Source organism: Anomaloglossus baeobatrachus, chromosome 10 (genome assembly GCF_048569485.1).
Source record: "Anomaloglossus baeobatrachus isolate aAnoBae1 chromosome 10, aAnoBae1.hap1, whole genome shotgun sequence".
NCBI lineage: Eukaryota > Metazoa > Chordata > Amphibia > Anura > Aromobatidae > Anomaloglossus > Anomaloglossus baeobatrachus.
Genome location: NC_134362.1, coordinates 197,820,837 through 197,834,987, shown reverse-complemented (window position 1 = coordinate 197,834,987; position 14,151 = coordinate 197,820,837). Strand labels below are relative to the sequence as shown.

At 46.8% G+C, this 14,151-nt stretch overlaps 2 protein-coding genes across 7 annotated transcripts in view; one reads left to right on the top strand and one right to left on the bottom strand.

Moving 5' to 3' along the window:
• CEP89 (centrosomal protein 89) overlaps positions 1-14,151 on the bottom strand; it is a 221,722-nt gene that overhangs the window by 14,964 nt on the left and 192,607 nt on the right. The window lies entirely within an intron of this gene.
• LOC142254803 (E3 ubiquitin-protein ligase RNF182-like) overlaps positions 1-14,151 on the top strand; it is a 112,375-nt gene that overhangs the window by 8,170 nt on the left and 90,054 nt on the right. For 4 of the 5 annotated variants that reach the window (XM_075326115.1, XM_075326116.1, XM_075326117.1 and 1 more), the window contains exon 2: positions 8,322-9,273. In XM_075326115.1, coding sequence (XP_075182230.1) covers positions 8,342-9,046 — 705 coding nt within the window. In that variant the 5' untranslated portion in view covers positions 8,322-8,341 and the 3' untranslated portion in view covers positions 9,047-9,273. Of the gene's footprint in view, positions 1-2,795; positions 2,816-8,321; positions 9,274-14,151 lie in introns of those variants that run through there. The other variant, XM_075326118.1, reaches the window with a different exon arrangement.

The window sequence follows — 14,151 nt, the reverse complement described above, 5'->3', positions numbered from 1 at the left end:
TGCTCTGTTTTACTACAGTTACGACCAATCGTTATGTAAACTACATAGTGATACAAGAGAGGATTTTATGCATCAGGATGACATCCGGTTTGCACATGGGACGAGTGCATGATCGCCAGGTGTTGTATACCGCCCCTATATGTCAGGATAAGTGCACTATACTTGTCGTCATGAATGTGTTAAAAAAATTCTTACATCTGTTTTTTGCTCCAGAATTAGGGTACATGCCCAAGATCAGGACCCGCTGCGTCCTGGACACGGCAGCAGGTCCAGACCTGTAAGGTTGTAAGTCTCCTCTGCAGGTGACCGCAGCTGCCCGTGTCCACGATCAGGACCCGCTGCGTCCGGGACACGGCAGCAGGTCCTGACCTGTGAAGTCATGACTCTCGTCTGCAGAAGAATGCAGCTGCAGGTACCCATGATCAGGATCTGCTGCGTTCTGACATGTGGGGCCACAAGTCTCTTCTGCAGGAGACCACAGCTGTCCATACCAACAATCAGTACCCGCCGTGTCCTGACCTGATGGGCCGCGAGTCTCCTCTGCAGGAGACCGCAGCTGCATGTGCCCATGATTAGGAACCGCTGTGTGAAGGGCACGGTGGGTCCTGACCTGCGGGGCCACGAGTCTCCCTGCAGGAGACCACAGCTGTCCATACCCACGTTCAGTACCCACTGCATCCTGACCTGCAGGGCCGCGAGTCTCCTCCACAGGAAACTGCAGCTGCTCGTGCCCACGATCAGGACCCGCTGTGTCCTTTGCGTGGCAGGCCATGACCTGCGGGGCAGTGAGTCTCCTCCGCAGGAGACCGCAGCTGCTCGAGCCCACGATCCGGGCTCGGGCCGCAGCAGTTTCTCGCTGTATTCTCCCTACGGAAAACACGTACGTCTCCGCGTGCTGCGACTCAGAAAGCCGCACCGCAGGTCAGTTTTTGCTGTGGGAAAAACAAGCACAGGGGGCACGGGATTTCTACAAATCCCATCCACTGTGCTTGTACTATGCAACGCAGCGTTTTGGACGCAGCGAAAACACCCTGCGCCCAAAACCTTGCAAACCCTGATCGTGGGCCCCTTCTTGTTTGCAGGTATAGCAGCTACGTCCCGTCGACTTGAAAGAGCCAAAGCTGCACGATCAGCTCCATCCTGCGAACAAGAGTGCACCCCTTTAAAATCGGGGATGTAAACGGGTCTGCATCTGGTGCACCTACTTTTGCGAGTCGGTTCTATCCGTCCGGTACCGCCGGCCTATGAGTGGCATTGAAGTCTATGGTATAAAGACCTGTAAAAGGTTTGGCCGTAAACGTCGAAGGAGCCGGCTGCCAAATATCTCCAGTCTGTAATGAAAACGGCTGTCTAATAAGAGTAACGGAGTGCCGCATCAGAGCCGAGCCGCGCGCCTGGACCAAAGCGCCTTGATTCAATTGTGTTCTGCCGCCTCAGCACCTGGGGGTCCGGGTCGAGAAAAGCCAAAGCGCTTGTGCAGGGCGCTGATTTATCACTGGATTAAATCAGGGGTGATCACATCCATGTGAACGGCAACCAAAGCCCCGATCATGACCCTAATAAGTGATCAGTAGGGGGGGTCGACTCCTGGGTACCCTACTAACCCTGAGAATGGGGATGTAGCGCTGAGCCCCTTTTCCCTTCTCAGGGCCGATTCCAGCCCCCCACGCTGTGCCAGGACCTGCAGCATGAGCCCCATTCACTTCAATGGGGGATTACAGCAGTTTCCGACATGACAGGGCAAAATAATGAAGGCGTCGGCGCTGAGTCTTGCTCACTGCCCTGGCCTAGCCCAGTGCTCCCCTGCTGCCTACATGCTTCACAGGGGTCCAGGGAGTGCACCTAAGAGGCGCGCGCAAACACTGGACCCCCTCTTAAAAGGACCCGCGTGCCATTTCCCGGAAATGCTTCTCAGCCTATGGCTGAGAGACACTGTGCATTTAAGGCACCCTCCCATCAGGGGAGGTGCCTGCACAATGCCTTAGCTAGTTAGTTATCCGGTCCTGAGCTCCTGTCTAGTTACCTATACCCATGCCTACCTATCCCTATGAAGCTGTTGCGTTCAGGCGATCCATGCAAAACCTACTGGTCCCAGTCAATGTGCACCAGCTGCAATGGAGAAGACCAGTGGCGTAAATTGAAGCTTGCGGGCCCCAATGGAAAATCTTCAACAGAGCCCCCCACTTTAATATTTATGCCCCCCCCCTTCTCATAGGGTAAACAGATGTTTTGGGGGCCCTTAGGCTCCGGATCCCGGACATGATTGCAATCCCTGCGCCCACTTTTGTGACACCCCTGCATGGTGCGCCATGAACCGGACCCCCGATGCTCGGCGTGATCTGCAGGACATCTACCCGAGCTCCTCGCCAGCTGATAGCAGCTTTAATTATCCAACAGTGATACTATTTAGCGATCCGCGGCGCTGCTAATAGCAGTCTGTCATCAGGAGCACTTGTGAGAGTACAAATTACGCCGCTAATTCAGTCTCTCTTGAAGAACATTTGTCAGGCGGCTAATGCACACTCTCAATCTTTTCCCGCGTATTAATAATGGATGAATCACGGTCAAATATTATATCAGTGGAAATTAATATTAATGAATGTCTTTTTGCAAAAAAAAAAAAAAAAAAGCGATGCCCTTGACTGCTTGTTAGCGGGGTGCGGAGTCAAAAAATAGATCTCGCAATTTAGTGACTGACGCCTCCATTCACCGTAGTATTGTGGAGAAACGGAGAACAACGAGCGGTATACAACAAATGTCTCCCTCCATATAGCCAGATTTATTTTGGTAGGGGAGCAGCCGGTGAATGGAGCACGTAAGCTTCCATATGGAAGTATATGGCGGTATTATTTGAACGCTTACAGTGCCATATGTAACTGTAGTGATGTATGAGCACTATATGGTAGTATTAACTAACTACAGTATGGATTTATTTATTTATTTAAGCGCTGTATGGCGGTACTGTTATATAGGCACTGAATAGCGGTATTGTATATGCTTGTGTTTAAACTATATTGTATGGCCTCTATACATTAGCATTACATTATTACTGTATGGATGTAGTTTTTGGGCTCTAAACGGCAATAGCGTATGAGTGCCATATTGTGGCATTAAATGGATACTGTATGGCGTTACTGTTTTGGTCGCTGTATGGAGGTATTGTTATTTGGGCGCTGAATACCGTAATGTCCCTTGTTTGGGCTTGTACTGAAGTACTGGATGGAAATATTGCTTGAGCATTATAAAATGGATATTGTATGGCGTTTTTAGGCAGTGTATGGCGGTATTATTATTTGGGGACACCATGGCGGTATGTTGTTGGCTTGTATTTGGGCAATATATGTATATAGTATATTATGGGCATTACACTGTACAGTAGGAATAAATGGATACTCTATGGCGGGTTTTTTAGGCACTGTATGGCGGTATTTGTGAACTGCATGGCGTTATACTGTGGGACTGTATTTGGGTAATATATGTATATTATGGGCATTATACTGTACAGTAAAAATAAATAGATACTGTATAGCTTTTTTATGCACTGTATGGTGATATTCATATTTGTGGACAGTATGGCGGTATGTTGTTGGCCTGTATTTGGGCAATATATGTATATTATGAGTATTATACTATACAGGCGGAATAAATGGATGCTGTATGGCATTTTTTAGCCACTGTATGGCGGTATGTCGTTGGCTTGAATAAGGGCAATCTGTATATAGTATATTATGGGCATTATACTGTACAGTAGAAATAAATGGATACTGTATGGCATTTTTTAGGCATTGTATGGCGGTATTATTTGGAGACTGCATGGCAGTATGGTGTTGGCTTGTATTTGGGCAATAAACTGTATAGTAGGAATTAATGGACGCTGTAGGGCATTTTTTAGGCAGTGTATGGTGGTATTTGGGGACTGCATGGCGGTATGTTGTTGGCTTATATTTGGGCAATATACTTAGCAGCAGGAATAAACGGATGCTGTATGGCGGTATGTTGTTGGCTTGAATTTGGGCAATATATGTATATAGTATATTGTGGGCATTCCACTGTATAGTAGAAATAAATGGATGCTGTAGGGCATTTTGTTTAGGCACTGTATGGCGGTATTATTTGGGGACTTCATGGCGGTATATTGGCTTGTATGTGGCCAATATATGTATATTATGATAATTACACTGTACAGTAGGAAGAAATGGATACTGTATGGAGTTATTTAGGTGTTGTATGGTAATATTTTTGGGGCACTAAAGAGCGGTATTGTGTGAAATTGTATTTGGGCACCCGCTGCGAAGGGGACGGTGGTACGTCACTGGGTCTATTGCCCCCCGCTGAACCATGACGCAATATATGACATAACTTCTTATTAAGCCCCCCTCGCCAGTACGTGTCAGGTCCCCTATTTACATCCACATAAGCTGATGCAAAATTACATTTGGACCTTCCATCCTGGTGGTGCCAGGCGGTGATTACTGCGCTCTTATCTGTAAGCTCGGCCGGCCATAATACCGCCATATGGCACCCCCGCCCTGTGTATAGGCTCGCTGTGCATCTTCTATACATTATTCAAGACGTTAATGTCAGGCAGCAGCAGGGGCCCGGGACGTCATCGCAGGCAGCGTGTCATTATTGTGACAGCCTCCAGGATTGCAAGTGACAGCCGGCGAGTGCCCCGCTGCCGTGATGTCTTCACCAGGGCTGTAGCCTTTTGCGGAATGAAGAATCTATTTGCATGCGTTGGCAGAGAGCATGAAAAAAAACAAAAAAACCCCATAAAATACGCCGAATCCATAGCATTGGGTAAATTACATGATGCAGGTGGCGGGTGGAGCCGGTGTGATTACCATGAATCCAGATAAAGTGCCTGCATCTATGGCCTTAAAGGGGTGTTCCAGTACTTTGATATTCATGTAGAGTAACCTTCGTTAGAATTTATTTTAGTACGTGTGACAATAAAAAGCAGAGAAATCTGCTTCTTTCTCCCCCTCGATTGATCTTTCGTTCTTAAAACGGGCCTTTTGCCGGTGAAACCTGTCTTCAGAGATTACAGAGATAGGAGATGACAGTTGGTGCTTTTAACATTCTATGGAAGAGATAGACTCAGACATTCTCCTGAAACTGCGCTTCCGCGTCTCCATAGCGATGACAGTTGGTGCTCATGAAGTTTAAAAGAATTGTGTCCTCCGTAGAATGTTAAAAAGCACCAACTGTCATCGCTATGGAGACGTGCAAGTGCAATTTTAGGAGAATGTCTGAGTCTAACTATTTCTTCTATAGAATGTTAAAAGCACTAACTGTCATCTCCTATCATTCTATGGAAGAGATAGACTCAGGCTGCTTACATCAGGCACAATCCGGCGAAAACACTGATGCGATGGATCCTGCAAAAAAACGGATCCGTCACGTTTTTTCCATGCGTTCCTTCCGTTTTCTGACGGATCTGTTGTGATACTGAGCATGCGCAGTTCAAAAAAACCGGACCCGTCGTTGGATTCCGTCATGTGCCTGATGACGCCGGATCTGGCGCCCATAGGCTTCCATTACGGTATATAACATGCCGGATGACGACGGATCCGGCGCCCATAGGTTTCCATTATATAACATGCCAGATGGCGCCGGATCCGGCGTGCTCCGTTTTTTTTTTTTGCCGGAGACAAAAAAACGTTGAATGCTGCATCTTTTCCAATCTGGCGGACGCCGCATGCAACACAAGGCCATCCGGCACAATCCAGTGCTAATACAAGTCTATGGGGAATAAAACGGATCCAACGCCGGATTGTGCCTGACGGCGAAAAACGGATGTGTGGAACCAGCGTCAGACATTCTCCTGAAACTGCACTTACACGTCTCCATAGCGATGACATTTGGTGCTTTGAACATTCTATGGAGGATACAATTCTTTAAACTTCATGAGCACCAACTGTCATCGCTATGGAGACGTGGAAGCGCAGTTTCAGGAGAATGTCTATCTCTTCCATAGAATATTAAAAGCACCAACTGTCATCTCCCATTCCTTCAATGAAAAAACAGATTTAACCCATAAATTGATAGTGAACGATCAGTCCAAGAAGGCAAAAGAAGCAGATTTCTGTGATAAGATATATTACAAAGTTGTTTATGAAATAAAAATGATAACAATGGTCACTCCTTAAGAGCTGAGCTGCAGTACCCAGGAGTGGCCACTATGCGGTGTATGGAGCTGGGCTATCCCTGCGCCTTACATTGCTGACCGCGGTTTATGCCGGGTGCCGGAGCCCCACTGATCAGATATTGACCACCCACCCCTTTCTTATCAGACCCTTGGCTCTATAGCAGTTTAACATCCTCTAAGAAGGCAGGGCCATACCGCAATGCTCATCCAGTGCCTCCTGCTTCACGATGCCTGATGCTCCCAGAGCAGCTGGACATTGCTCTATATAGGCTATTTAAAAGGGGCAATCTGGTTTGCAATTTTTTTTCTTCCAAAACTGAATAGTATGGCGTCCTCATTTCTCTGAAGGACCTGTCTTGTCCTGTACAACACTGGCAACTAACTGATATGTAATGTGCATGGGGTAATACATAATTTCCCCCCAGGGTCACTGATGAAGTAATTCTTACTCCTATTAAAGTTTCTGGGATTCATGCTACGGCGCTGGTGAGAATGAAAGAAATACACAGGCATGTGATTTCCAAAGCTCTCCAAATGATTTTGATGAGAATCAGGTCTTTTATAGTCCTGAGAAATATAGGTGTACCATGCATACATTTAGAAATCCCTTACAGGATAGCAAATAGTAAAAGACATAACTGCATAATAAGTAATGACACTCCCAGCATCCACCCAGCTAAGGCACATGCCCTAAACAAGTCTTTGTTAGAAAAGTGAAATCCCACACAAAAGAACTTTTTTGGCACTGAAGAGAAACTGAATATTTTAAGCAGATAACAAAGTGATCCCCAGCTGTAATCTGTTATAAGGGGTTGTCCAGTGCCACTCACTTTCGCATTATCCCCTTTAATGTGGGCGTACCACACATAAACGTTCCTTGCAGGATAGCAAATAGTAGAACACATAACTGCATAATAAATAATGACACTCCCAGCATCCACATCCCCTGAACAAGTCTTTGTTCCAAAAGTGAAATCCCACACCCTAAGAACTTTTTTGGCACTGGAGGGAAACTGAACACTTATAACAGATTACAGCTGGGTGGTCACTTTGTTATCTGCTTAAAAGGGGTTGTCCAGTATCCCCTCTGATGTAAGCAGACCCTTTAAAAGTGAAAACCCTCTGTAAGGTCTGTGGACAGATTTATCTGCTTAAAGGGGTTGGTCAGTGCCACTCACTTTTGCATTATCCCCTTTAGTGTGGGCGTACCATGCATAAATGTAGGTGACCCTTAAAGGATAGCAAATAGTAGAAGACATAACTGCATAATAAGTAATGACACTCCCAGCATCCAGCCAGCTAAGCCACATCCCCTGAACAAGTCTTTGTTTCAAAAGTGAAATCCCACAGCCTAAGAACATTTTGGCGCTGAAGGGAAACTGAACACTTATAGCAGATTACAGCTGGGTGTCACTTTGTTATCTGCTTAAAGGGGTTGTCCACTGCCACTCACTTTCACATTGTCCCTTCTAATGTAAGCAGATCTTTTAAAAGTGAAGACCCTCTGTAAGGTCTGTGGACAGATTTATCTGCTTAAAGGGGCTGTCCATTGCCACTCACTTTTGCATTATCCTCTTTAGTGTGGGCGTACCATGCATACATTTAGGCATTCCTCTCAAGATAGCAAATAGTAGAAAACATAACTGCATTATAAGTAATGACACTCCCAGCATCCACACCCCCTGAACAAGTCTTTGTTCCAAAAGTGAAATCCTACACCCCAAGAACTTTTTGGAGCTGCGGGGAAACTGAACACTTATAACAGATTACAGCTGGGGGTCACTTTATCTACTTAAAGGGGCTGTCCATTGCCACTCACTTTAGCATTATCCGCTTTAGTGTAAGCAGCCCCTTTAAAAGTGAAGGCCCTCGTTAAGGTCAGTGGACAAGATGGGTGAAGAAGATCTCTTCCACTCAATGTAATGGTGGCTACATACAACCTTTTCCAGAATGGCCACACGGACGTCAATAATGTTAAGGCCATAGTTAATGTCAGTTTATGACCCCATAAATTCCTACATCTTCTGAGGCATCAAAAAATGTGAGGGATCCACCCACAAAAAAAGGTTAGAAGGATTTAAAGGGGACCTTTACTTTCACAGACTGACCAATACATTGCCACTATTGGAAATGCAGTAACACTAATTGATTTTTTTTATATATTTTCTAGCTTTTCTGCAACCATAGAAGATGAGCGCGGAGGAGACGCTATCGGCGGACGAGCTGGAGTGTAAGATTTGCTACCAGAGGTTCAACACTCATAGTCGTAAGCCCAAGATCCTTGACTGCCTTCACCGGGTTTGTGCCAGATGCCTCTCAAAGATCCTGAACATAGGAGGGGGCGCCCCGAGCATCAGCTGCCCCTTCTGCCGCAATGAGACCGAGCTCCAGGAGGAGGAGGTTGCAGGACTCCCGGATGACACCAATATCTTGTCGAAGCTGGCGGAGAAAAACATGTGCAAATCGGACAGCAACGAAGTGGTCTTGACGCCCAAAAACCTGGCGTCTTCGAGTCCTTCTCACGGGTCTTCCAATTGCCTTGTGATCACGATTATGGAAGTACAAAGGGACCCGACCAGGACGCCGAGCCAAAACACAATCTCGGACTACTATGCGGACCACAGTCTCGACTCGGCCTCCATAAGTTCTCACGGCCAAATCGACCACGACCTGTTCTCCAAACTGTGCAACCACGTCCCCCGGATACTAGTCTGGCTCCTCGGCTTTTTTTACTTTGGCTCCCTACCCCTCGGGATCTATCTGCTGGTAATTCAGAAAGTGACGCTGGGGATTGTTTGCGTCAGCCTGGTCCCCTCTAGTTTGACCGTGTGTCTGGTCTACGGCTTTTGCCAGTGCCTGTGCCAAGGAATGTGCGACTGCTCCTCGAGAAGTTGACGAACGTTGCCAGCGGAGGGCTGAGAGACGTCCTTGCCGCACCGGTATAGCGGTAGACTCGGGTCATGGATTTGCTTATGTTTTCCTATATAACGTGTATTATGAGATCTACCTAAAACGTGGATGTAAGTGAATCTACTGCACAGTAAAAGTCCAACATCTTGTCGCGTGGATCGTATTTGTATCCCTATATATCGTGCGAGAGGATCTCCGTAAATATCTCGGAGGTAAAGTATATTTTTCCGGACCGTCTACCAGAAGATCATCTCCGACATCCAGTCTTCTACAGCTTCATTTTCATTTTTGTTGCTTTTCTCATCCATAATGACATTAGTATTGTTCCCATAGATTTCTATGGTATCGATACTAGTGATCCAGGAGGACCAGAGGTTGTGCCGGATTGATCCAGGAGCTGGATAGAGAAACTGTTGCATTGAGCGTTTATGATTTGGAAATGCACAAGTTTGTGTCCGGATCAAAACATAAAACAGCTGAGCGGACAAAATGATATATTGACGCCCTGGTAACCATTACTACAGAGTTTACAACACGATAACAGGATAAGGTAGAACAATAAAACTTACTGATCCTGAAAGCCCTATTTAAAAAGTGAACACTAGTATTGTACTAGAAAATCACCTGACAGATTCACTTAATCTAAAGCTGGTGTCACACTAAGCGACAGCGACAACGACGTCGCTGTTACGTCACCATTTTCGGTGACGTAACAGCGACCTTGTAAGTCGCTGTTATGATCGCTGCTTAGCTGTCAAACACAGCAGAAGCAGCGATCATAACGTCGCTGTGCTACATGTGCAGAGAGCAGGGAGCCGCGCTTAGCGCTGGCTCCTTGCTCTCCTAGGTACAGTACACAACGGGTTAATTAACCCGATGTGTGCTGCAGCTACATGTCACAGTGCAGAGAGCAAGGAGCCGCGCGCACTGCTTAGCGCTGGCTCCTTGCTCTCCTTGCTACAGTATACATCGGGTTAATTACCCGATGCATACTGCAGCCACATGTCACAGTGCAGGAGCCGGCGCTGGCAGCAAGGGCGGAGGCTGGTAACCAGCGTAAACATCGGGTAACCAGGGAAAGGTCTTCCCTTGGTTACCCGATGTTTACGCTGGTTACAGCTTACCGCAGCTGCCAGTGCCGGCTCCTGCTCGCTTCATTTCGTCGCTCTCTCGCTGTCACACACAGCGATGTGTGTGTCACAGCGGGAGAGTGACGACCAAAAAATGAAGCTGGACATTCAGCAACGAGTGGCGACCTCACAGCAGGGGCCAGGTCGTTGCTGGATGTCACACACAGCGACAGCGACGGGACGTCGCTGCAACGTCACAGAAAATGGTGACGTAGCAGCGACGTCGTTGTCGTCGTCGTTATGTGTGACACCAGCTTAAGTCAGACAGACTAATCGAAAACAGACTGGTTTCTACTGGTCAACACACAGAGTATTTTACAAAGGAGTTGTCAGACAGAAAGCCCCGAGAAATCAGTCTTTGATTAGTCTGTCTGATTTAGAGTAAAGGGAATATGTCAAGTGATTTTCTAGTACAATACTAATGCTATCTTTAAATAGGCTTTAAAGAGACCTTTCAGGATCAGTAAGTTTTATTGCTCTACCTTATCCTTATAGGGCTTAAAAAGACCTTCCAGGATCACTAAGTTTTATTGGTCTACCTTATTCTTAAGCTGGTGTCACACACAGCGACAACGACAACGACGTCGCTGCTACGTCACCATTTTCTGTGACGTTGCAGCGACGTCCCGTCGCTGTCGCTGTGTGTGACATCCAGCAACGACCTGGCCCCTGCTGTGAGGTCGCCGGTCGTTGCTGAATGTCCAGCTTCATTTTTTCGTCGTCACTCTCCCGCTGTGACACACACATCGCTGTGTGTGACAGCGAGAGAGCGACGAAATGAAGCGAGCAGGAGCCGGCACTGGCAGCTGCGGTAAGCTGTAACCAGCGTAAACATCGGGTAACCAAGAAAAGTCCTTTCCCTGGTTACCCGATGTTTACGCTGGTTACCAGCCTCCGCTCTTGCTGCCAGCGCCGGCTCCTGCACTGTGACATGTGGCTGCAGTATGCATCGGGTAATTAACCCGATGTATACTGTAGCAAAGAGAGCAAGGAGCCAGCGCTAAGCAGTGCGCGCGGCTCCCTGCTCTCTGCACTGTGACATGTAGCTGCAGCACACATCGGGTTAATTAACCCGATGTGTACTGTACCTAGGAGAGCAAGGAGCCAGCGCTAAGCGCGGCTCCCTGCTCTCTGAACATGTAACACAGCGACGTTATGATCGCTGCTGCTTCTGCTGTGTTTGACAGCTAAGCAGCGATCATAACAGCGACTTACAAGGTCGCTGTTACGTCACCGAAAATGGTGACGTAACAGCGACGTCGTTGTCGCTGTCGTTTAGTGTGAACCCAGCTTTATAGGGCTTAAGGGGACCTTTCAGGATCAGTAAGTTTTATTGTTCTTCCTTATCAATATAGGGCTTAAGGAGCCTTTTCAGGATAAGTTTTATTGCTCTACCTTATCCTTATAGCGGTTAAGGAGACCTTTCAGGATCACTAAGTTTTATTGTTCTTCCTTATTTATATAGGGCTTAAGGAGACCTTTCAGGATCAATAAGTGTTATTGCTCTACCCTATCCTTATCGTGTTTAAGGAGACCTTTCAGGATCAGTAAGTTTTATTGCTCTACCTTATCCTTATAGGGCTTATGGAGACCTTTCAGGATCAGTAAAGCTGGTGTCACACATAACGACGACGACAACGACGTCGCTGCTACGTCACCATTTTCTGTGACGTTGCAGCGACGTCCCGTCGCTGTCGCTGTGTGTGACATCCAGCAACGACCTGGCCCCTGCTGTGAGGTCGCCGGTCGTTGCTGAATGTCCAGCTTCATTTTTTGGTCGTCACTCTCCCGCTGTGACACACACATCGCTGTGTGTGACAGCGAGAGAGAGACGAAATGAAGCGAGCAGGAGCCGGCACTGGCAGCTGCGGTAAGCTGTAACCAGCGTAAACATCGGGTAACCAAGGGAAGACCTTTCCCTGGTTACCCGATGTTTACGCTGGTTACCAGCCTCCGCCCTGGCTGCCAGTGCCGGCTCCTGCACTGTGACATGTGGCTGCAGTATGCATCGGGTAATTAACCCGATGTATACTGTAGCAAGGAGAGCAAGGAGCCAGCGCTAAGCAGTGCGCGCGGCTCCCTGCACTGTGACATGTAGCTGCAGCACACATCGGGTTAATTAACCCGATGTGTACTGTACCTAGGAGAGCAAGGAGCCAGCGCTAAGCGCGGCTCCCTGCTCTCTGCACATGTAGCACAGTGACGTTATGATCGCTGCTTCTGCTGTGTTTGACAGCTAAGCAGCGATCATAACAGCGACTTACAAGGTCGCTGTTACGTCACCGAAAATGGTGACGTAACAGCGACGTCGTTGTCGCTGTCGCTTAGTGTGACACCAGCTTTAGTCTTATTGCTCTACCTTATCCTTAATGGGCTTAAGGAGACCTTCCAGAATCAGTAAGTTTTATTGCTCTACCTTATCCTGTTATCTTACTGTTAACTCTGTAGAATTCACTGTTATGTGGTAACTAGTTAAGTGTATGTAAATACAAACTGCATATTCACTGTTCCCTTCTCCCATCTTAGTGTCGGTATCAGTGATAGTAAACCTGAACTGAATTTGCATGGTTGCCCCCACCCATACTCCCTCCCACCTCTCAGCAATGATAATGAATGCACTGAGCAATGCATATGCAAATTGTATTTACATACACTTGACTAGGGTGCACTGAATGCTACAGAGCTTACAGCAGGACAATAAAACTTACTGATCCTGCAAGGTCTCCTTAAGCACCATTTAAAGAGAACATTAGTATTGTACTACAAAATCACTTGACAGATTCCCTTTAATCTAAGTCAGACAGTCAGACTAATCAAAGTCAGGCTTGTTTCTACTGACCAACACACAGCGTATTTGGCAAAGGTGTTGTCAGACAGAAAGCCCCTAGAAACCAGTCTGGCTTTGATTAGTCTGTCTTAGATTAAAGGGAATCTGTCAGGCGATTTTCTAGTCCAATAATAATAATGTTATCTTTAAATAGCGGTTAAGGAGACCTTTTAGGTTTTATTGCTCTACCTTATCCTGTTATCTTGTTGTAAGCTCTGGAGAATTCAGTGTGATGTGGTAACTAGTCAAATGTATGTAAATACAAACTAACTGCATATTCACTGCTCAACAGGGATAGTAAATCTGAGTTGAATTTGCACTGCTGCCCCCTCCCATACTGCCTCCCAACTCTTAGCAGTGAAAGTGAATGCAGCAGTGCATATTCAGCTCAGATTTACTAGCAGTGAGGAGCAGTGAATATGTAGTTAGTTTGTATTTACATGCACTTAACTAGTTACTACATCACCCCGAATTCTACAGAGCTTACAACAAGATAACAGGATAAGGTAGAGCAATAAAACTTACTGATCCTGAAAGGTCTCCTTAAGCTCTATTTAAAGAGAAGATTAGTATTGTACTACAAAATCACCTGACAGATTCCCTTTAAGTCTGCAGCTCACAGGCACATGGGTACTAGATTATGTTCTCCATCTCTTAGGGTGCTTTTAGTAGTAAAGATACCCAGATTTGCAATGGTTCAACCAGGGCAAGGGGGGGGGGGACAACCTGCTTTTTCTTCACATTTTAAAGAGGTAGCTTCATAAAATTTAAATTATCCACCCACAAGATAGGTGATAAGTTGCTAATTGCAGGGGTCCTTTCACCACCAGTTCTAAAAACGGGGCTCTGGAGAAGGTCTTGCTTGTGCACTGCTGCTCCATACAGTCGAGCAGTGTACTCTGCGATTATGGTCACCCCTTTAAGGGTTACAGACGGTTGGGGCATATCTGCGTGTAGATTCTGATTGCAATCATCAGCCTATATCCCCATTTTGCATTGTTGCATTTGCATTTTGAGATATTGATGACCTATCCACATCAGCGGTTTGCACCTCCCCCAGAGGCCGGATGTACACCGCGTACGCGGACACCACAGCGCCGTAGACTGTATAGTGGCCATTTTCAGGTACTGCA